The sequence below is a fragment of the Pangasianodon hypophthalmus genome, chromosome 6, assembly GCF_027358585.1.
Source record: "Pangasianodon hypophthalmus isolate fPanHyp1 chromosome 6, fPanHyp1.pri, whole genome shotgun sequence".
Lineage (NCBI taxonomy): Eukaryota > Metazoa > Chordata > Actinopteri > Siluriformes > Pangasiidae > Pangasianodon > Pangasianodon hypophthalmus.
Window position 1 is genome coordinate 3,230,838 of NC_069715.1, and position 24,266 is coordinate 3,255,103.

A 24,266-nucleotide genomic window follows, 5' to 3' on the forward strand; every position below is an offset into this window, starting at 1 on the left:
GTCCAAAGACATGCTTTGATTGGCATTTCCAGATTGTCCATGGTGTGTGAGTGTGTGCGATGGGTTGGCACCCTGTCCAGGGTGTTCCCCACCTTGTGCCCTGAGTTCCCTGTGTTAGGCTCCTCGCGACCCTGTGTAGGAGAAGTGGTACATGTTTATTTATAGGATATTTTATTTCCGATTAATTCTTTAGAAAACTACGGAGCATAAGTTGTGCGTATTAGGTGATGTTTTGACATTCACCGAATTTCATCAGTTAAAAAGATTTATTTTTTTTACTTTTTAACACTTGAATGGATTTAAAAGTAGCAACTTTTTTTGTCTTTCACTTGAGAACATTTTTAGGCTGAACACTTCCACTTTTGCAGAAGATTTTTTGACACATTGCCTATTCCTTCAGCTGAGTGTAATTTCTCCAGTACTTTGTCAGTTGTGTTAGTGGGTTGTTAGTTGTGTTACTGTGGAGGATTAAGCTTGTGCACCTGTTGCGAGCTGCACTGCTGATGGCGGCCACACGGGGGCGCAGTGAGTCCAGCTCCTCCCGCAGTGCCCAGGGAACTGGAGCTGGCTCTGGAGCAGGCTCTGGAGAAGTTCCTGCAGCCGAGCAGTGCGCTCCTGTGGGCAAACTCTTCACAAACAGACTCATCTCTTCATCTTCTGAGTGATATTCGGACCTGCACACGGAGAGGAAGGGTGAGTGACTTTAAAGCTTTTAAGTGAAAAGGGGGAAAAGACAACAGAAGCGCTTTAACAGGGTAAAGTCTCAGTTCTACATTAATAATAATCATCAGGTAATGTTTTGGTCAACACTGAGGCGTTTAGTGGAAACTTCCAGAATCTCCAGTGACTAAGATGCAGAAGAAATAAACAGCTGGGAGTTTTCATGTGCTTTTGTCTGTTAGTGTCCATGTTGTTGAGGGGGAAATGTGGAGACTATGGGCTCTGTCCCAAATCACATGCACCCGCACTACATGTCAGAATAATCACCAGGATTAAGGAGCTAAATAAATAAATACTAATTGTACTGGTTAGGGTGAAAGTGTGCGGTTTGAGACGCAGCCATGAAGCTTAAACACTTAATCACACTGAAGTGTTCACTCCTGCACACACACACACACACACACACACACACACACACACACACACACTCATACACTCATACACACTCATACACACACACACTCACAATCTTCCAGCTTTTAAACACTGTAACATCACCAGCTCTGTTCAGGGGAAAGTAGCTCACGCGTGCTCCAAGAGTCGCTCGATGACGTCATGCGCTCATTTGCATATTCATAGCTCGTCATGGTTATTTGCATATCAACATGTGTTGCATGTTACATGAAGAAATTTTGCTGGAAACTTTAGAATCGAATCGTATCATGAAAGAATTGAATAGAATAAAGTTAGAATAAAATACAGAGTGTCTGAAAAGTCAGGAAGCGCAGAGAAGCACCGAGAATCTACTAATTACATGTGAATGTACATAAATAAGTTAATAAAGATATAAATAATAAATATAGACTCATCTGTATGCAGTTTAACTCCCGTCACTTCCTGACTTTTTTGAGAGATTTTTCCATAATTTTTTTGCATAAAAAAATAGAATAGTTTTATTCAAATACAGTTCAGTTTTACAGGAATAAAATGGAATAGAATAGAATTTTATTAGAATAAATATTTCATATTTCAGTGTTATCTATATACAACAGAACAGTTTTATCAGAATACATTAAAGTAGTTTAATCAGAATAGAATATAGTAGTTTTGTAACAGTAGAATAGAATTGAACAGAGTTTAATCGGAATAGTGTAGAATAAAGTTTTATCACAATATAATAGACTAGTAAAGAGTTTTTATATGAATAGAAAATAATAGAAATTGTTATGGATGGAATAACTCACTTTTAATACTATAAATATCAGCAAGAAGAGTTTAAAATGAAGATTATAGAATTGTGCAGGTGGGACAAGCAATGGTGATCAGTGATTGGTTTTTGTGGACAATGGTGATCAGTAATTGGCTGTTAGGAACAATGGTGATCAGTGATTGGCTGTTGTTAGGAACAATGGTGATCAGTAATTGGCTGTTGTTAAGAACAATGGTGATCAGTAATTGGCTGTTAGGAACAATGGTGATCAGTGATTGGCTGTTGTTAGGAACAATGGTGATCAGTAATTGGCTGTTGTTAAGAACAATGGTGATCAGTAATTGGCTGTTGGGAACAATGGTGATCAGTGATTGGTTGTTAGGAACAATGTTGATCAGTGATTGGCTGTTAGGAGCATTGGTGATCAGTGATTGGTTTTTGGGAACAGTGGTGATCAGTGATTGGCTGTTGTTGGGAACAATGGTGATCAGTGATTGGTTGTTGGGAACAATGGTGATCAGTAATTGGCTGTTAGGAACAATGGTGATTAGTAATTGGCTGTTAGGAGCATTGGTGATCAGTGATAGGTTTTTGGGAACAGTGGTGATCAGTGATTGGTCACTGACTGACGAGGTCACTTTGGAAGTACAGCCCTCTTACACAAAAGTGCATACTTTATCATTACGTCTTTATGTTAGGTGTTAAGCAGGATTTCATAATCGGCTTATGAAACCAGTGATGTGTGTGAAGTAATACCACATTGTTGTCGTTGTGTATTAGTGTATTAGACACACACACACACACACACACACACACACACAGAAGTGAACATGGCTGATAGAGCCACTATCTGGTATCTGTGTCAGTGCAGGCAGTCACATGAAAGCTCAAGTCCTTGGAGAGAAAGAGACAAAGAGGACACAAGGACACAAAGGAATAGTTTGAGATCCACTGTGAGTCTCATCCCTACTTCTTTTATCCCCTGACTTTCTCTCTTTGTGTTCTTTAAAATAATAAAGAAATTGAATAAAGTACATAATTTATATCATATTGATAAAGTATTTTACATTTATGTATTATGTAAGCTTCTGTTATGTTATGTAAACTTTTACAAGTCACACAAAAACTGATTTGAATCCCAGATTGTCGATGTGACGATTTCACAAAAATGTCATTAGTAAAAGCATTCCCTCACTGACAACTCCTGATTCAATTAATATGCGAAATGAAAACACCCCCAACCCTACATGCTCCGCCCCCTGACCCTAGTAAACTGGTGTTACATGCCTTGGATTTGCATACGGGAACCCGAGTGACTCTCGTATTTTATGTAAAGACTAAACACTCCGTGTCATGCTGTTGTAGGAAAATAATCAATGACTGGATAGTGTGATGAAGTTACTGTGAACACCCTGAAGCTGATTACTGTCCTATAACCACATGTCCTGAAGTGTTTTATTCCTTTTATACCACAACAATTAGCCAACGATTACATTTTTTTTTAAAGAAGGACACATCTTACTTTTTATCTGTTTATAGTTACATATTATAGTGTTACATGTTATAACTGTAGAATGTCCACAAAGCACACGTCCCTGTGAATGAGCCGTTACTATAGAAACAATAATGATAATGATAGTTGTTGCAATTTGACTCGTCTGTTCACTAAAATTAATAACCTTAAAAGGATTTAATTATGAAAAAAAACATTGTATGAAACTTTGAGTGACTGTAATATGTGTAGTGTGTTATCTATACAATCAACAGTATGTGTGTCTACATCATTGTGTCTCAGTGTGCGTGTATGTATATTTGCGTGTGTATTAGAGGTCATAGCAGAGACTCCTTAAAGAGTGTGCGGGTGTGTGTTTGTGTGTATGTGTGCGTTTGCGTTCTCTAGTCCCTGACAGCCCCCCGTGTGGATGTTGACATCTCTCCTCTCCCGAGCAGCAGCTGTGTCGCTGTGAATCATAAATAATGCAACACGCAGGATCCGAGTGTCCCACACTGTCTGATATTTCTGATGCAGCTCCACATCTTTCCCCTTGGTTCGGTTTTTACGCAGCAAAGCAGACATTCGTTTGAGATCTCCCTCGTGCTGTTCCACTCCGTGTGCATAATCAGAGAGCTAAAGAGGTGTAAACAGAGCAGTTATGGCTCTGAAGTGTGACCCACTTCATGGCAAAAGGTCAGCGTTTTGTGGCTGCTGAAGTGGAGTGAGTAACTTTGGGTCCTGGTTCTGGATTCTGTGTGGTGTATGGGTTAAAGATATATCTCTATATAGCTCGACAACTATCTAATGTTATCATGATTTATGATATTTTAATGATTTTGTATTTAAACAAAATGATCAATTAGTATGGGATCCCCAATAGTGTCACATGCAATGCTGCTTTGCTTAATACTTGTCCCAACTAAATCACTACAATACTGGGATTTTAAAGTACAAACATTTCATTTTTCTCTTCGTAATGTCTCTAGACACATTTAATGAGAGGTCCTATATGAAAGACGAAACCACAGTTATAAGTTTTTCTTCCATTTTTGCACATCAGACAGTAAATGGGAACTTATTTAGGCAGCTAGGAGCTACAGCTGTGAGCGAGGAACTGAAGAAACATCAGAGCACACACACCAGAGGATTGGTCCGAGGAATCATCCGAGCCGATCGTTTGGATTTGTCGCTTTAGGGCATCATACCTGTACTACTGTCAGAGCTGCTGTTATAGAAAATTAATCAACAACTTCTGACCAATCAGAATCGAGAATTAATTACTAATTACTGCTGTACAATTGAAGGTACATTTACACTGCTTCTACTTGAACAGCTCCTCCTTTTTCATACAGCGCTAATATAACAGATTATTTGGACATGTTTAATCTACAGATGTTTCGACCCCACTTTTTTTTTTTTTAAACAAATATTATATGATACCTAATCGTGTCAGCTGATATCAGATAACAAGTTAATCCAGGCAGGGAGAGTCTGATATCTTTTGTACACTTTTCTGGCTACAAAGTTTCTGAAGACTGCAATCTGATTGGCTCTCCAGTCCACAAGTAAAAATGTGTTCTTTTATAAAAATGAAAGAACGTAACCCCTTTCTGGAGAATCTCTGCTGTGTGTGTGTGTGTGTGTGTGTGTGTGTGTGTGTGTGTGTGAGTGAGTGTGTGTGTGGGGCAGAATAATGTCAGGGTGTGATTGTTACGGTAAGATACTGAGTAAATGCAGCTCTCTCATTTAGACGAACACAAAGACGCTCTTTGATTGCCACGCTGGAGGGAATCCCACTGCTGACCTACAGGCTCAGACTACTGTGTGTGTGTGTGTGTGTGTGTGTGTGTGTGTGTGTGTGTGTGGAGCCACGTCCCTGCCTACCTGTCTCTGTGAGGGGGTATATTGAGCAGGTGCCTGTTACAGAGGTATGAGAGAGCACAGTTACACAAAAGCCCCAGTGTGTCTCACTCTCTCTCTCTCTCTCTCTTTCTCTCTCTCTCTCTCTCTCTTTCTCTCTCTCTCTTTCTCTCTATCTCTCTCTCTCTCTCTCTCTATACCTCATTCACTAGGCTCTTGTTCACTCACTGGCAGGTTGGTGTGGGTCTGCGTGGTTAAGGATTGACTAGAGCCAGCTTAAGAACCCACGTGCTAAACACCCTCTGTGTGTGTGTGTGTGTGTGTGTGTGTGTGTTGCATTCTTGAAATTGCTGAGCCGTAACCTGGTGATTAATTGTTACTGGCGGATTGTTGAAACCCTTACAACACCTTGCAGTTCTTGTGTGTGTGTGTGAGTATGTGTGTGTCTGCCTTACTCCTGCTTTACACAGTGGAAAGGCTGATCCAAACCCACCACTCTGAGTGTGTTCTGTCCTCTGATCTGCCGTATAAATCCATCAGGACTAGCCTTCGTGTTTTACTTGTGTACTCTGATCACTCTGATCCGTGCCAGCGTGCATTCGTCTCTCGGTTTCTTAGCAATGGTGCGCTCTGGAATGCGCGCACAAGAGCGAGTAAAGTGCAGCTGCACTCTCGGACACGCCTCCTTCAGGGAGCGAGGGTTTGCTCGGACGGCTCCTCTGGCAGCATGATCGGGTTTCTTAAAAGATTTGTAGTCGAGAGCATTGAGAGTGACATCATCATGACTCATTTATATAAAAATGAGTATCATGAGCTTTTGGTTTAAAGTGAGTCCTTCTTCCAGGAAGTCCTTAAAACAAGGTACTGAAGACTGGTTAGATGAGATGTTGTGATGGTCAAAGTTCAAAATATTATCATATCACCATCACTACAGTTCCATTCATCTAACTTAAGAAGTTGGTTAAGTTATGACAGAAACAACATACATATGTTAATTTGTTAAATCATTCATTCATTTTCCTTACGCTTTTCATGTCTCAAGCTCTTGATTTGGAGGAGCAGCACCTCCTAAAAACAGAGTTTTGTCCTCAAACTGAGCTCTGCTGCTGCTGACCCGATCCGTCACTATGATCACGAGCTACTTTAATTCCTCCACCGGGGGAAATTCTCTTCCCTCACTCTTTCCAGGAGACAAACATGGCCTTGGACTTGGAGGTGCTGATAATAATCCCTAGAGGAGTTGCTTTTTTTTGATATATTGACTCTCAAGAAAGAGGAAAACGAGAGACTGGTGAAGGAACGACTCTTTATGCTTTCTGCTATAATGTAAGTGATAACAGAAACTAAGTTGTGTTCACATTCCAAAACGTTAACTGTAACTATAAATGGATAAAAAGTATGACGTGCTGAGCTTTAATATATTGTAATCAATGGCAGATGGCTGTAGAGGCTGTAAATAAAACACTTCAGGGATGTGCAGTTAAAGGAAAATAATCAGTGGAAACAGTAAGTCCACTAAATCCCACCACACTGTTGTTGATTGTTTTCCTATAACAGCACAACACAGTGTTGTATTTCTTACTTATAGATTTGCTATGATATTAGAAGGTCTGAGGAATGCGTTAGCAAAGCGTACGCACTTTGAGCTAAACTCAGTGAAGCTGAATGATTTAGAAAGTGGATCTCAGATGAGATAAATTCCCAGCAGCAGGAGTTTGAGGCTCGGCACTGATTAGCTCGGCGAGGCTGGGACTTCACAGCCGCATGTGTGAAACGTGACAACCTGTAATGAAGCCCAGATTCCTGATGGTACTTTAACTCATCACACATTAACAGCTTTTAACTGCATGATTGTGGGCGTTTTTCTCCGAATCCTCATTTACTCCACATTCTTCCAAGGTTGTATTTATACTGAAAACAGCGTTTCATGTATCTTATGCTGATTCCACAGTTGTGGTGCTGTTTATCCCTTGTAACTATTAAAATCTTCATTTTTTCAATCATTTTTCAGGGTTGAGTTATATAGCAATTAGCAGTTAGAATTAGCAGATACACAAAAAAGTTTAGTCTATAATTTGTGTAACAGTGTTGTACTTTCAAAGTGACCTCATCATTCAAAGAAAAAAGAATGAGAGAACATATTTTTCTTCTGCCCATGATGATCTGGAAATTCATATGATGCAACTTCCTGTTGTACACTTTGTGATATGTCAACTCTGATTAAAAGAAACTAGATGTTAAAATATTGTACTGAAAGTTTAATTGTATAGAATTTCAAAATAATTTTCTCCTATTTAGTTTTAAATAATTTATTTTTGCAGATTTCTTCTTTATTTCCAATGTGCATTATGTCCATTATTACATATATTCGTAAAATGTCTTGACAAGGCTTTATGTATTTGTTGAATATTTAGCATATTTAAACACCGCTTAAGGTTTATTGGCAGTTTATTAGCAAACCTACACTATACATCATGATATCGTAGAATTGTCATCAGATATCGTGATATGATGTCTGAGACAGTTATTTAAGTTATTTATCTGAAATATTCACACAGCTTGTTGTGAAGGAAACTTTACTTGTGTTTAAAATGTCTTTTGCCTGTAATTAACATAAAGATTTCTAATGTAATACAAATTTCTTGCTCTCTCTCTTTTTCTCTCTCTTACTCTGTTTCTGTCTCTCTCTCTCTCTCTCTCTCTCTCTCTCTGACTCTGTTTCTGTCTCTCTCTCTCTCTCTCTCTCTCTCTCTCTCTCTGACTCTGTTTCTCTCTCTCTCTCTCTCTGACTCTGTTTCTCTCTCTCACTCTCTCTGTCTCTGTTTCTCTCTCTGACTCTGTTTCTCTCTCTCTCTCTCTCTCTCTCTCTCTCTATGTCTCACAGACTCTGTTTCTCTCTCTGACTCTGTTTCTTTCTTTGTCTCCCTCTCTTTCACTCTGTTTCTCTCTCTCTCTGTCTCTGACTCTGTTTCTCTCTCTCTCTTGCTCTCTCTCTGTCTCTCTTTGACTCTGTTTCTTTCTTTCTCTCTCTCTCTCTCTTTCTCTCTGTTTGCCTCCTTCAAGGCTGATGTGTGTACACACTCCTCTGCCTCCAGGAGCATGTCAGGTCACCGTGGCAACAGTGCAGGGCACGGGTGGCGGTCTGTTCAGGCCTGAGCGTATCCCAGCATGCACCAGCTCTTCCAGCTAGTTCTGGGTCAGAGGGACCTGTCCCGAGCAGGAGACCTTTTCTCTCTGGATGATGGAGAGATCGAGGACTGTTTGTCCCAGGCACTGGAGGAGATCAAGACCATCTCCTGCCATCCTGTGAGTGAACACGAGCCGGAAAGAAGTGTTTCAATCAGTGACATGACGTGTTCTAACAAGCCACCAGCCATTCCAAAACCTTTACATAATGCATGTGGAATTTTATTAAGAGGACAATCTCTTGCATTGTTTGGATTCTGATCTCACTTTGAATAATATGAAATTAGCAAACTCAACAAGTTACCTCTTATTCCTTCTGTGATCTCCTAACCTGTTAAAACTGGTGTTGTGTAAGAAATAAAACACCCCCATGTCAAGTAACTTTAAGAAAATAATCAACAGCATAATTTTTTAAAAATGTATTAATGAACATCATACTTTTTATCCATTTATAGCTACATTTAATGTTGTGGAACTTCTGTGAAACAAGTTATTTCCTGATAGATGACTTGCCCCAATTGGCCCAAAATTTTGTTGGTTAAATAATTAAATAAACGATTGAAAATCCTTTTGATAAATTATAAAAGCCTCTATTAATGTGTGATGAGTTGTATTTGGTTATGTAGTCACATGACCATGTATGAGCGCTCTGATACTGTTGTATATCTATCTGTATTGATTCTCTCGACGTTAACTGGCTGGTTGCAGGATTACGTGACTAATGACAATGACCAGGCGGTGGTGGAGATCTGCATCACTCGCATCACCACGGCGATCCGGGAGACGAGCTCGATGGAGCGGCATGGCTCCGCGCTCGTGGCTCTGTGGGAGTCGTGTCTGGAGCACAACCTGCAACCCCAGGGCAAAGACGAGGACACGCCACACGCCAAGATCGCCTCAGACATCACCAGCTGCATCCTGCAGGTCAGCACACGTACAGTACACGCAAGCAGAGGTGCCAATATTTACAGTTTAGCCATAGTATTTATGATATGGAAAACACTTAAAACATGTTTCTGCTTTCTCAGCTTGGCAGAAAAGCTAATTCACTGAAGGGGAAAGGACGCAGGCCATGAGAGCTGTGCATTTACTTCTGTTAGTGGATACTTTTGCTTCGTGTTGACTTTATCTGGATGAACTTTGACCTGTGAATTCATGAGACTTGCTCTTTTGAACCTAAAGAAACCAAATCTGTGGGACTGTGGTCTTGCTAAAAAAAATGGAGGAGCTGCTTTTTAGTAAATAGTGCTCACACTTCTTCTTACTCTTGCTTGGTGCACGTGTGGAAACATAGCCGTCTCTTCCACCAACACATGCTTTGGTTTTTGTGGTGAAATTCTGTGACAGAAAATCAGTTCTAGCTGTCAATCAAATCATCAGCCTCAACATAATACTTCTATAAAACAGAAATTATTGGAAGAAATGTTAATGTGAAGGGTACTTTCAGGACTGACAGAACATAATAGATGACAAAAATTGACAAAAACCTGTATACAGGTGGATTAGTTATGCTGACGTCCCTAGGAGTGAATCTGTGCGTGTGTGTGTGTGTGTGTGTGTGTGTGTGTGTGTGTGGTGAAGTTTATAGTACAGCAGCAGGCCACTAGAGGGCAACAGAAACATTTTAACTCAGCATTATTGTGTCCAACAAGTCCACAGGCTAGACATAGAAATACTCAAATAAGTTACTACTATAATTTATAGAATAATTTTATCATTATAGGGGAAAATACTAATTCAATAGACTTTCATGGAAAAACTCCAGAGTTCTTGTTACAAATCTCAGAGATCATGACTCAAATATTATTATTTAATTTTTTCTTGCTTAACTAGTGGTTTAATCAATCATCTTTCTGTGCAATTTAATTTTATTTATTAATTAGACTTAAAATACACAGATATTTTAAGGTTACCTTCAGTGGTAAAATAAATGTTATATAATTTTTTTAACAAGTTGTGTGAATAGATTTTGTTCTTTTTTTTTTTTTTTTTAAATTAATCCTGCCCTTAACCCCAGCCTTTACTTTCATAACCTTTTAGATGAATTGAGCCGAATTGCTACATATTTGTAAATGTGACTTGTGTGACTTCTAATTCTAGGCCAATATTGTTAAAATCATTAATTAAATTCATTAACTTTTTAGAATTTTAAATATCCAAGTATATTTAAGGGTAGATGCTTTTTAATTAAATTTTGGCTAGCTACTTTCAGTCATACTTTCACTTAAGTGTAATTTATTTATTTATTTAGTTATTTAGTTATTTATTAATTAAATCCCTAATACAGTCTCAGGTGTAAAATAAAGCACTTATAAGGGAGTGTAAAGTATAGCTGGAGGAGTGTGTGTCTTGTTCTAACCAACACACATATACCTGTTACCTCACTAAGATGGAAATCACGCAGATTACACGACACATGAATTAAACAAAACACAAATCATAAATTGATGATAAATTGATAAACTTCCTGCCACTTCTTCTCCTCTCTCCATCTGTTCCTACATACAGATGTGTGCAGTGTTCTCAGTCCCTCCTCCTTTTTCTCTCACTCCTTTTATATTGTTTGAGTGTTTGACTTTAATAATGGAGAGAGGTGCATGCTGGGTAATGGGGCAGATCAGTATTCATTAGAGAGTCACGCTGCGACAGTTCGGTCAGGCGCGTGAATATTTCCAGCAATTTCTGGAAGAAGTCTTTGATCTGAGCAGAAGACAGATATTAACGTAACAGTTTTTATAATGAGCTACATTTTGGACACAGCCATCTCTTTGAAAATTTCCCTTTGGATTCCTGAGGCTGAGCTGCAAAAGAGAGAAATACAGTGCCTTGCATAAGTATTTACCCCCACACCGTCTACCACACACACATACAACGTCTCCCATAATGTTGAAGTGGGAGGGAAATCAATATAGTGTGCAAAAAAACGTGTGATTGCGTAAGTGATTTCATGAGTATTCACTCCCGTTGGTGTGAAACCTTACAGTTAGTTACTGGCTGAACAAAAGCTGATAGACACACATCCTAGCTGTACTTGCAGCCAAAGGTTGCAAAGGGTTGATACAGGGGACAAACATTATGCAAAACTTTTTAATTAAGGATTATTTTGCACTTTTAAATGTTAGACATATTGTATAAATCAAATGGTCAATATCCAGTTAAGTCCAGTTATTAAAAAAGCAATAACTAACAGCAGTGAGAGAAAAAAAGAAAATAAAAAAATGTAAAATCTACAAATATTTAATATAGTATCTAAAAAATTGAATACAACAACAATAATTAAAATTATATTAAAGTATTTTAAAAATTAATTGAAAGTAAGGCAAATAATAAACATTAAACAAATGCTAATGTGAATAAATATGAAAAAAAAATCTCCATGCTTTAGATAAACGTATTTGAAGAAGTAATGTTAAATCATATGATTTTAGACTGATGAAATTTTTATCCTGAATGAAAAAAACATTTTTATGTTTTAAACAATAAAAATAAATGTTATATAAAATTAGTAAAAAAAAAAAAAAAAAAAAGCTGCCATGTCCATAAGCTCTGCTCACGCTTCACAGCTACATTCACCAGGTAGTTCGTGTTAATGCAGCTGAATGGTGCAGAAGCTCTCACGGTGTCCTCTTGGGGGCGCCAGAGCATTTCACATGCAGTTCTCAACCCTACCGATGGCCTTCAGCTTGTTGGATTTCATCTGGTCATTTCACTCAGAGTACAATCTGTGTGTGATTGCGTAAATATTCGATAATCATAAGTGCTTTTGGTCAGAACTACTTCATCTGTATCCATGTGTGTTCATTTAGTTGAATGTAAGCAGAAATTCAAGGAAACGGGTGGCCTTGTTTGTTGAATAACCTCGCTGTTCAGAAAAAAAGTGATGTTATTTGATTAGTTGAGAAGAATAGAGTCTTAGTTTGGTCAAATTTAACGTGAATTCACTTTGCCCCTGCTGTAGCTACTGGATTCAGTTCACTAATCTAATTAGAGTTTTTCGTAACGTGATTGAGGTTTATTAGAGCAGTGGAAATACTAAAGTGTGCAACAGAAGAGATTAAGAACACAATAATGACCCACATAAATACACTCCTCATATAATAGCTGACCAGTGCAATTTTGTATTCTATGATGCTCAGGGTGGCTGTGTCCTGGAAAACTCTGACATTAAATCAACATTTTTTTTCCTTGTGCTGCAGTAAATCCGAGTCAGTATCCAGACTCATAAAGTCTCACAAAACCCTACACTTTAGTATAAACAGACTGCAGTGGTTTGACCACATTCTCATAAGAAAAGCAGGAAGTTCGTATTGAAAAAGTTGGTATAGAACATATACAGTATAGTGACCAGCAATTGTTATTACATCATAAAATAGAAGAGCCAATCATGTTACAGTATGCAAATTACCGAACAGAATGTGACACCTTACACTGATTTACAGTAGTGATGGATATTTCAGTGAGTCCAGAGCTAACCAATAAGAATCCACTCTTTTCCTCCCAAATAACTCATTAGCATTTTGTTCTATTTAGATTACAGTGCTAACCTATTTCAGCTTGATAAACTCTCAAGATCAGCTACTATTACTGTAGTTAATTAATAATATGTTTTAAGATGAATAACAGAATAATAATCCAAAAGTTAAACTGTATTTTTGAGTGTGTGATTGTAAACTGTGTTACTCAGTGTTTTTATTGTAAATGTGAGCTTTCCTTAAAAATGTTTCCCAAGATTTAAAATAACACCCTCGCTGTGTGCGTCTGTTCATTCTGTACAGAACTATAACCGAGCTCCGATGATGGCGCTGGCCGTCCCGGTGGCCGTGCGCTTCCTGCAGCAGGGGAATCGCGAGCTGAGCCGCAACATGTCCAGCTACCTGAGCCTGGCCGCCATCGCCAAGGCCGAGCTCCTCGTCCAGCACACCCAGGCCATCATCATCAGCGTGCTGGGAGGTAGGGGTCAGGTCAGAGGTCATAGGGGTCATGTCAGGCCACCTACAGAGCACCTACAAACCCTGCTTGTGAGAAAATAAAAGCAGTCACAAATGCTGATTCTTCTTTTTTGCTGTGTTTCTGTCGTGATCCACAGAATACACATTTAAAATGTGTGTATCTTTCCTCAGCGAAATGAGCTGTTACTATAGAAACTATAATTTACTATAACGAGCGCAATTTTTAAGAGCTGCTGTTATAGAAAACTAATCAACAACTTCCGACCAATCAGAGACCAGAATCCAAGAGTGTTGCAGTGCAAAGCACTTTCTACAGACTGATCCAGTGAACTGGCCTCCAGGGCTATTGCTAGCGAGTGTGAGGTCTCAGTGTAATCAGTATAAAGATATTATTTACACATTTTCAAGCACAACACATTAAATGAACTTTTACAGAGTTAAAAAGGGCAGCTTTCCTTGCCTAAAGGTCTTCGTTAAGCAATTCCCGCCGGGTGTGTAATCTTTTGTGGGCATACTCTGGGCAGATTCAGTCCCGTAGGAGAAACCTTTTAGGCTCGTGGCAGCCATTTGGATGCAGATTAAAGTTGTTGGACTGGGTAGGATTTTTCATTTGTTTTGGATCGTGCTGTAATATTGCCAGGGTAATTTAAACCATGACTGATATAAAACTAAATCTGAAAAAAACATTTTCTCTGAATCTATTGTTCATATTGACCTGTAGCGAGATGTATGTGATAGTGGATTATGTGTAGCGGGAAGAGTTTGTGTGATCCAGTGCCTCAGCTCTCAGCTGTTTAAACACAGGAACGCCTGGACAGATTGTTCTTCTGGTGAGATAATGATCTTCACAGTAGTGTGTCTGCCATAGAGAGATAGAACAACTTCTTCTTTGCAACAGAGAAAGAAAAAATACGACAGTATTATGTGTGTGTGTTCCCTGCCCTGAGAAAACACAGTTTTGTAAAGGTCACGTCTAACACCATCACATAATAAGATGGTGGCGCCTGTTAATACTGGTAAATGAGCAGTGTGTTAGTGCAGAGCAAATACAACTCATTAACGCCATCCACACGATACATCCAGTATCTGTCAGCCTAATAGGAACCAGTGACCTTTAACCCCTTTCTCAGAGCACGGAGAGGGTGAGGTAATGGGGTCGTTGTGCGGTCATGTGAGGTACGGTCCAACAGACAACTCATCGGTAGAACGTAAGCTCTATCATCGATCAACACCCTCTGACCAATCAGAATCCAGAATTCAACAGAGCTATGTAGTAAAATCTCAAAATTCAAGTGGATTCGGTTTAAGAATATGGTGTCTTGTGTTGTGATGTCAGGATTTGTAGAGTATTGAGTAAATTCAACATATTTTTCTCTTCTCTCCTCTTGATTCATCAGTAGCAAAACATCTTCCTTGTTTGGACAAAAAAACATGATTTATTGGCTGTCCTTTCAGCCCCATGCTGTTTTGCCAAGAGATCTGCCCAGCCTTTACGGCCCTCCACTTCTAAGAGTATTGTATTAAAGGTGCTCAACCCGCTCCTCATGTGCTCGCAGGAGGATACCTGATAAAACCTCTTTACAGTACAGCTCATTAGAGGCCTTCGTTTAGTCTGTGTATGTTGATGGACAGTTTATTTGCAGGGGAGTTGGACGCTCATGGTGTTGTAATACCGAGGACAAAGCTGGTCTGCCAAACCAGTCTAATGAGGGCTGCTGGAGATTACCGTATAACAGAGAAAGCCCTCCCTGTTTCACACAGATTTCCTGTTTCCACCCCCCACATGAAAACAGGCACCACAGACCCCAGGCAGTTGTTTGTTTAACAAATACCAAAAGCTAAGCCAGCGATTAGTGACTGTGCCGTAGTGGTGGTCCAGAGGGCCCTCAGCCATGCATTCATAGCGTAATCAAGCCTACAGAATACCGCTCTCTGGATCGTTAAGATCGATACACCCAAAGTGTAACATCTCTAAAAAGAGTGCTCCAAGTTGGCCTTCGCCGATGACCGACTCGGCCAAGAACGGCTTACATAACGACCAATTGTGAAATTGTCATGGCGATCTCTGATCAACAGCTCTCGTAAGTGAAGGCTGAAATATCTTTGGCTGACTGTGAACAACGTGACAGTGTGCCCAGGGTTTTATTTTGGTTACCCACTCATGTGCCCGCAGTATGTGAGTACGTGCACGAGGCTCTGAAGAGCACAGACTCTCGCCAGCGAGTCGAGCAGACAAAGGCGAGACATGAGCAGGCACAAAATATGCAGAGTTTATTTATCGTTTTATTAAAAAAAAAAAGAATTGTTGATATGGTGCAGTTTTCTGTAATGATAGATGTTTATTTAACATGTATGGAAGGAATCTCCAGTGTAACAGAGGTAAAGCTGTGACATTTAAGTTTTCCGGGATCTGAAAAAAAAAAAAAAAAAAAAGAGAGTCTGGTGAGGTAAGGAGAACAGGAACTAACATGTCTTGTGAACGTTCCACAACGTTCTTCGATTAATTAAAAAATGTAATTGTTGGCAAATTGCTGTGGTATAAAAGGAATACAAAACAAAACAGGATGCTCTTCTAGGAAATAAATCAACTTCAGGGCAGTAATAGTAACTCTTCTTCATCATGATTAGTTTCCTATAACGTCACAACATAGAGTTTTATTCCTTACGAATCATATTAAGAAAGGGACACGCAAGTTTCCGACTGATACAAGGATCCTTTTGTAATAAACATAATTGATACACTTTAAGGCTGTGCAAACTTTTGTCAAACATAATTTCTACACTTTAATGGTGTGCAAACTTCTGTCTTGCATTATCGTAGAACGGATGCAGTGGGCTGGCTAAGATTTTTGGACGTATTCAGAAGCTCATCATCTGCGCCATGGTTCTGAGTGTGGAGTGTTGAGTGCGTCTTGTTTTTATTCCTCCTTCTCTCATTAACGACATCCAGACCCGTTGTCACTCAGCCACACAGGGAAGCAGTGACCTCTAAACAATTCCCAGAGCTAGAATGGGCTGAGGTAATGGAGTTCAGGTTGGGTCATGTGAGAAACAAACGAGGTACGAGTGATGCGATAAACATGAATGTTTCTTCTTCGAAGCTTCTAAGATTCTCGAGTATTTATCCTAGCTGGATATTTATCCTAGCTGGCAGAGGACTCGCTTTCTGTTCTGCAGGCATTTCAGCCTGAGCTTGAGTGTTGTTTTTCTTTACGATCACATCATTGAGTGTGCCTTCATCAGGGTGAATGCAGGGGTTTCATGTAAAGTTATACTGCAGGAAGTGTGAGAGAGCTGGCGGAGGTCTGGAGTTTGTTAAAAGTGCAGAACTCCCGGGTGTACGCGAGCGAGCGTGGGCTCCTCAGGGCATGCTCATTATGAGTTACATCCTTTTAGGAATGTAGCGAGTTTGTCAGCATTCACCTGGGTTCTCAGAATGAGGAGGATCAGGTCTCCTTTCTATATTACCTCATTCATTATTAAATGAAACACCTGATCTTAGTTTTACTTTGAGAAATTTGCCAAATATATCTAGAGAGACTATAGCGTCTGAACCTGCATTATCTATTTGGGATGAAATCTTTCAGAATTATGAACGTACCCCATTCTAAAGCATTACAAGCAACAGAAAGAATAGATTAATAGACACTAATAGAGCGTGAATGGTTTAACCCTGTAATCTCTTCACTTCACAATCGTCAAACATGTTATTCACCTGCAAATCACAGGTTTAGATTAATACACTCTTTCCAGTACATTATCATTTCTGTAGTAACTGCTCATTCACAGGGACGTGTACGGTAGATTCTACACAGAAACTGATTAAAAACACGTGTAAAAGTTTTCTGTAAGGAGATGTTTATTTAACATTTACATTTTATGGAAGGAGTCTCCAGTGTCAGTGCTTTATACCAGTCAGAGGTAAAGCTGTAACTTTTCTGACAGGACAGGTGAGAGTACGCATTATGGTTTCACTGTAATGTGACAAGCTGTTTTTTTTTTTGTCTTATTAACTTCAAGAGAGAGAAAAATAAAGAGTCTGGTGAGGGAATGACATTTTATAGCTGCTATAACGTAAGCGAGAACACAAACTAACATAAATGTGATTATAAATAGATAAAAGTATGATGTGTTGTTCTTTAATAAATGAAATAATTGTAATCGATGGCAACTTGCTGTGGTATAAAAAGAATAAAACATGAACGTAAAGACATGCACAACTGAGGTGACTACAGTAACTCCACTTCATCACACCTCACCATCGTAGATTATTTTCCTATAACCGCATGCCCTGAAGTGTTTTATTCCTTACGTAACTACTGTGCATCACTTAAAAGCTACAGGGAATCTTTTAAGATGTGTGTCATTGTAAGAATAAAGAACCTGTTGATGTTGGTTAAAGAAAGTGTGATAGTTGTTAAAGAAATACTCTCCAGAGTCCACATGTTACTATATTTAACCATTTTCTTTATTAAACTCCACCATTTCACTCCTTCAGTAATAGACAAAAAAAAAGATCTATATACAATATAGGTTCATTTCATCCTCTTAACAAAAATACAGTATAGTACATTTCCTCACATTAACAGAACGAAGGTAAAGTCCCAAGAGACTCTGTAAACATTTTACACAGTTCCTTTACCAAAATGTAGCGAACATCTTTGTGTTAAACAAAGACCAACAAAGGAAAAACAAGTTACTTCATTTAAAAAAAGTAGTTTCAAAAGATTATGGGACAAAAAGTTTGTTAGCTGAATGTAAACATTCTGATAAATGCAATAAGAATACACAGGCTGTCTTCGGGTTGGGATTGATGAAATGAGAACATTGTCCCTATTTTCTCTTAAACTTGGCATTACAAATACTCTTTCCCTTGCTCTTTGGTTCTTGTGGTTCTCATAGTTTTCTCCGTTCCCAAGACTCTGTAATGTCAGGGAATGTGTAAATGGAAGACAGTTGCCCCACAAGCGGGTAGGTTTCATTGATCTAAACAGGATGTGATAGTGATAGTGTAGTAGTTGTAGTACAGCGGGCTACTCATGTGTTTGAAGTTTTCGTGCAGGTTTTTTTTCTCGAGCAGCTAGTAGATGAGTTTGACGCCTCCTCTCTCCACGATCTGAGACACGCCCCAGGCTACCAGGTTGCCACGGGAACCGCAGCTCCGCCCATCCTCCCGCGCCTGCTCGGAAATCTCATCCTCCTCTAGGACGCGGTCCCACGCGTTCACGCCAGTCAGCTTCCCCGTGAAGGCCTCATCAGCATTGAACGTCTCCTGGAAGCCCAATCTCTTGGCCAGACCCTCACCAGTGTACTCCTGGCCCAGGATGGTGACACCGTCGGCAGGAATCTCATGCCCCTCGGCTACACCAGGAGAACTCGCTGCTCTGTGGCCGTCTACCCACAGCGATGCCAGGCCCTGTTCTGAGCTCCAGGTCCCACACAAATGTGCCCACGATCCCTCGGTTGCAGCACCGCGTGCCTCCACTAAATGTGCTTCACCTCCTACCGTGAAGAGGGCACTACGCCCACTGAGCAGCAGCTGCAACTCCAGTGGGTTGGTCACGGTGCCATAAGAAAACAGGACGGTCTTGTTAAGCATTTGGGTTGGTTTAATCCACAGGCATATGGTGAAGGCACGGATCTTCATGGAGCGCTGGGGAATTACCTCGGCGTGAATTTTTGGAGAGCGCATAGGGAAGAAGAGGACCATGTCACACCCTGGATGGAGAGAGAGAGGGAGAGAGAGAGAGAGAGAGAAACAAAGCAATGTGTTAGTTTTGGACATAAATTGCATTTGAATATTTAATGCAGAATACTGCACCCTGTGGGATGACATTAAACCCTGAGGTAAGCCGTGCCAAAGCATGAAGTTCAGTCCAGTGTTTGGGAGGATTTAGGCTTTTTGGACACGATTTCATTGCCAAAGCTAGTCATCGATGAATTAAGTGCATATAAGACATCTATCTACTTCTTTAGAGGAGATAGACGCTGACGTCATCCACGATAAATCCTCCCTTTCTCATAGCGTACCTCAGTAATCTTATTAATGTTTTAACATGTTGGCTGTCTTCCAGCCGAAAGAGAAAAGATCTTCTTCTGAACATCTGTTGAAATGTCACATTTGCCCCACTCCTGCTGTGGGGCGATCCACAGATCCGGAGGCATCCTTCTGCTTTTGTTAGGGTTCTGAGTTTATTACATCATTTGTTTAGGAAGAAATGGACGTTGTAAATTTCTTCTCCAGATGGTCAGTCGTTTGGATGTGTATGTGTGTGTGTTTGTAGCTGACTGAAATGAGTCCAGCAGGAAAGGGCATCTCTAATTCTAAGAAAAAGGAAACGTGTGTGTGTGTGTGTGTGTGTGTGTGTTTGGGCTGGTAACCGTGAATTTCATGGTGCCGCAATCCCTCAATGTAGTAGGTTCATTCTTCTTCATCTGCATTCAGTTTGACAATTCAAAATTGTTCTCTTCTACCAGACATTGTGTATATCTTGTGTTTCCTAACTTCAAAGTTGAGGAAAGTGAGTGCAGAAACGAGTGTTGACTCGTTCGGTTTCCTCCCATCGTTGTTTGGTGATTGGGCCTACATATTTTTTTCAGCTTTCCTCTGCACACATGGATGATATTATTTCTGTCTGATCTCAGATTGGCTTTGTATCTGACTCAGGGATTTTACAGATACGGATTTGAGAGTCTTGTCTTGTGGAGATAAATAGAGAGCTATTGGCCAATGTGCAGTGTTTACAGTTACAATGGCTACGCAGTCAACTCTGGAGTCAACTCTGGCTTTTGGTTTGAGCTGGAGAACTGTAAAAGTCGTAAAAGTGGTAAATCAGGACATTAACAGGTTTGAGCACACAATCATCACCTCAGCAGTCTATTTTCGTCTTCTCCAAGGCAGTTCTGTTTCCCCAGAACACCATTTAATTTCCACAAACATACCATCATTTTTCAACGTTACTGCCAGATCCTGACACACTTCTACTGGCTCCTCTCTCCCTCGGGATCTGTCAGATTCATCCTGATGCTTTACCTCTGGACTTGTGTGACTCACTTTGTGCTGTGGTTTATAGTCCCACACTGACACCCTAAAGATTTATGCTTCCTAAAGACAGTTCATTCCCAAGTTCCACTTTTGCTTCAGTAGATAATCTCACCAAAATACTGTAAATGCGTACCTAAGAGCTGCTGCTGTAATCATAAGCGCTCATCCCAGTACTCTTATTCACAATCTGCACATACTGAACATCCTGTAAGCACACGTATTACTGTATTTGCTGATGCAATCTAAAATATCAGTTTTAAGGTTAGAAATAGTTTCATACCTGCGGGCAGTATTTGTCCAGCTGTGGCTCTTGTGTAGAAGTCCAGCTTCTCTTGTAGGCTTTGCAGCTCAGCAGAGATGGCCTGCAGTTGTCCTCTGTCTTCCTTTTCCAGATCTCTTGTCTGGAAACTCTTGACCCGGTCATGTATGCAGTTTTTCTCCACCTTATCGAGCTGTGTCACCTGTTCCTGTGTGGCCTCCAGGATCTGCTGCAGTGCTGCGTCATGCTGTGCTTGCTGTTGTGCCGCGGAGTCATGCAGCTGCTCCAGGGCCTGCAGAAGTTTCTCCTCGGTGTGTGCTCCGGCCCGACGTGCTGAGGTCTCCACAGCAGCCATGCAAGAGCCGCTGTTCTGAGCTATGATCTCCAGTATCTCGGCACGCAGAGACTGCAGGCCCACCTTCACGATGTCGTCCGAGTACTGCAGCAGCATGTTCTCCTTCATCTGCGAGTTCTCCAGCATGGTGAAGAGCTTGTCCCACTTGTTGAACTCAGGGGCCGTGCAGGGAATGGCCGGAGTGTCAGTGGGGGCGTCCACTGTGAGGGTGGAAAAGGGGCTATACGTTATGCTTGATCAGATCGTGAAGGGTTCATTTTGGAGGGAAAGTGATTGTGCTTATAATTCACAAAGAGCCAGAAGGGGCCAGAGGTGTAGCTAGGGCTGGACTATGGGTTTGAATATTTTAGGACAGCTCCAAATGCTTGTTCAGGAGTGGTTAACATAACACACATACAGGGCAGTTGAATATATATGGTTCAAATAACATTATACTGATGTTCATTAAAGGTCGTCGTTATGATTCCTCCGTATTTAACTAACGCAGCTGTCACATGTTTGTTTTAATCACATTTTATTGGCTACAAGGTGCTATGGTGAGGAACAGTATTACCCAATCAGAACCAAGCATATCAGGGAGGAGAAAAAGATCACGTTTCATAAGATAAAATGTTTTCCCTATTGCTAGCGTGTTGTTTTAATCATTTTTCAGTGGAACTTTCATAAAGGAAATGTACTTGTTGTTGGTAAATCGTGTCTTAAATAAATAAATGACAAATTTGTGCCACTAGCCATTGTGCCATTGGCATCCATCCAAAACGCACAAGTGTTGGCAAGTGATTAAATTTAGTATATTTCCTCATCCTACCCTGAAATTAATTCGTGGTACGTCACTTGAGGAGGTGTGGTGTGGTGGTGTTAGGTGTCTGTTTTCAAAGAGAAACTTTCAGCATTCTAACTTCTTAGCATTGTACCTGTAGAAATGTGTAAAAATGTCCCAATAAAGTTGAAGTTTCTCCCTTACAATTAACCACATCTTTTGTTTGCAGTGTGTGTTTGTGTGTGTGTGTGTTCCTAAAGCAGAGAACTACAGAGGGAGGTTTTGTTTCTGGTGTGTGCCAAGGGCCCCTGAGTGTTTACGTCATTACAGAAAGACCTCCAAGCTTTCAGCCCGCTGTGGCATAAACACATATATACTCATTCACTCTACTGCTGTAATCACACACACACACACACACACACACACACACACAGAATTGTCCTTCCACAGTTTGCTGACTCAGCTTGGCTTAATTATTTGTCGGTTAAATAACTCGACGTCTCATCACATTATCACCAAATCACTAATGATCCTTTTTTTTTTTGGAGTATTTCTCGTATACAAGATGATTCTTGTTCAAAAACAAAAAGCACGACCATTTACGTTCTTGTAGTCAGATTCATTTTGATGTTCCATCACTGAGATAAGATTTTGGAAGACAGCTTTTGGAAACACCTCAAGTTTAACCTCATGATCAGAGAGCTCTTAGTTTTTTTTTTTTTAACTCTTGCGCAGTACTATTATAAGTTTGTTATTTATGTCATGTCTAAATGTTGCTTATGGGGACTAATGTGCTGCTTTCTCATCCAGGGCTCGCATGAAAAAAGAGATTAAGAGATTTTGTCTCAGCGTGACTATCCTGGTTAAATAAAGGTTAAATAAACTTAAATAAATAAAAATATCAAGTCATGATATGAAGCTAAATCGGTACATACAAACTTCAATGAAAGTTTTCAAATCATACTAATCAGTAACAGTTTTTATACTGCTATTTTACTTTTTTTACTAAATCAGCGATTTATATCATCGTAACAACTCAATTTGTATGAAAACTTATGAAGGGTCAGGTTAGGGGCGTGGTTAGCACTCGCATCTTTTCTTACACTGCAAAAAATACTAACTAGCAAGTGAAAATATCTTGAATGGAAATTTATTAAAGCTATTTCTAGACATTTTTACTAATTTCAAGCTTATTCTACTGGCAGATCAGTTTGCTCATTTTAAGCATTTATTTCTAGAAAAGAATCACAATTATCTGCCAATAGTAAAAGACAATTTAAAGCTTAAAATATGTAAATTGACTAGGTTTAATAAGCTTATATTTGTTTTGTTGTAGATGTGTAGATACATTAGACTATATTCAAGATATTTTCACGTGATGTCATTTTTTTGCAGTGTAGAATGGGAGTACAGTATGTTACTGATATGTCTCACACACACACACACACACACATTCTGTACAACTGCCTAAAACCTCTCTGAACATCTTTTTTTTGCCCATTTATCTTTACATTTCTGTTTGAAATCTATCGGATGCCATACACTCCTGCCTTCAGATCTTTTATGAGCTGATTTTGATTCGTATTTTAGACGGTGTTCTCGTTCCAGGATGATGAATTTTAACTCTGTGGAATTCTACTTTGTGTACGTATATTATATAAACCATGGGGGCACAAACTTTTGCACTCAACTTTTGCGTGTTTAGTGAATGTTACAGCGTGTTTGAGGTTAAGTTACTCACCTTCGCTCTGCTCTCCTTCGCTGATCTCGTTGTAATACGAATCGGCGTAGTTGACCTCGATGGCATCATCGTAAACCTGAGGCTTCACCACGCTCGCCAAAGCCACCATACACACCACCTGGACAATCCTCATCACTGACATGCTGCCCGGCTGCAAGAGTATGACCGCGTGTCTGTGTGTGTGTGTGTGTGTGTAAGCTACAGTGTGTCTGGGCTGAGTGTGGTTTAAGTTTGAAGTATGCTCTGACTCAGACTCTCTCTTTCTCTCTCTCTCTTTCTCTCTGTCTCTGTGAAATGCTGAGCAATCTTTTGGCAGCGCTCTGGTGTGTGGGTGTGTGTGAGCTGAAGCTGAATGGAAAGTGAGCTGGAGAGAGCTGCTCCACGCTCTATATAAACATGTGCGCGCACGCACACACACACACACACACACAGACACACACAGACACACACAGACATGCACACAGAGTCAGCCTACTTCGTTGGAGGTAGTGTATGTGGTAATTACAGATTTGCCGTTCCTGCAGTTACGAGAAAGAAGGAAAAGTGCGGCTTGGGGGTGTGACATGGAAAAGGAAGAAAAAAAGAGAAAGACAGAACTGACAAATAGAAATAACAATTTGACAATGAGACTATTGTTTTTCTCCTATAGAAATTTAAGATGAGAATTACTTCAATATGGGTTTTCCCTCTTCAGTGCTCTTTCACTCGTTTCATCCCATCCCATTTATCTTTCTTACTCACTCATC

At 40.0% G+C, this 24,266-nt stretch overlaps 2 protein-coding genes across 6 annotated transcripts in view; one reads left to right on the forward strand and one right to left on the reverse strand.

The window, feature by feature from the left end:
* Positions 1-514: 514 nt before the first annotated feature.
* veph1 (ventricular zone expressed PH domain-containing 1) overlaps positions 515-24,266 on the forward strand; it is a 107,906-nt gene continuing 84,154 nt past the window's right edge. For 2 of the 5 annotated variants that reach the window (XM_026927189.3, XM_053234978.1), the window contains exons 1-4: positions 516-693; positions 8,110-8,531; positions 9,120-9,335; positions 13,187-13,361. In XM_026927189.3, coding sequence (XP_026782990.1) covers positions 8,394-8,531; positions 9,120-9,335; positions 13,187-13,361 — 529 coding nt within the window. In that variant the 5' untranslated portion in view covers positions 516-693; positions 8,110-8,393. Of the gene's footprint in view, positions 694-8,109; positions 8,532-9,119; positions 9,336-13,186; positions 13,362-24,266 lie in introns of all 5 variants that reach the window. The other 3 variants (XM_026927188.3, XM_026927187.3, XM_026927186.3) reach the window with 3 other exon arrangements.
* ptx3a (pentraxin 3, long a) lies at positions 17,807-23,893 on the reverse strand. The gene is made up of 3 exons (XM_026927191.3): positions 23,521-23,893; positions 20,686-21,219; positions 17,807-19,078 (listed from the first exon to the last, which is right to left on the reverse strand). The coding sequence occupies exons 1-3, from the start codon at positions 23,660-23,662 to the stop codon at positions 18,441-18,443; spliced, it is 1,314 nt and encodes a 437-aa protein (XP_026782992.3). The 5' UTR covers positions 23,663-23,893; the 3' UTR covers positions 17,807-18,440.

Bases quoted from the DNA above. Each gene is read 5' to 3' on its own strand.
- ptx3a (XM_026927191.3), bottom strand. From the start codon at position 23,662: ATGTCAGTGATGAGGATTGTCCAGGTGGTGTGTATGGTGGCTTTGGCG. The intron at 21,220-23,520 runs GTGAGTAACTTA...CCACCCTCACAG, and splicing joins CGAAGGAGAGCAGAGCGAAG to TGGACGCCCCCACTGACACT. The intron at 19,079-20,685 runs GTATGAAACTAT...CTCTCCATCCAG, and splicing joins TGGACAAATACTGCCCGCAG to GGTGTGACATGGTCCTCTTC.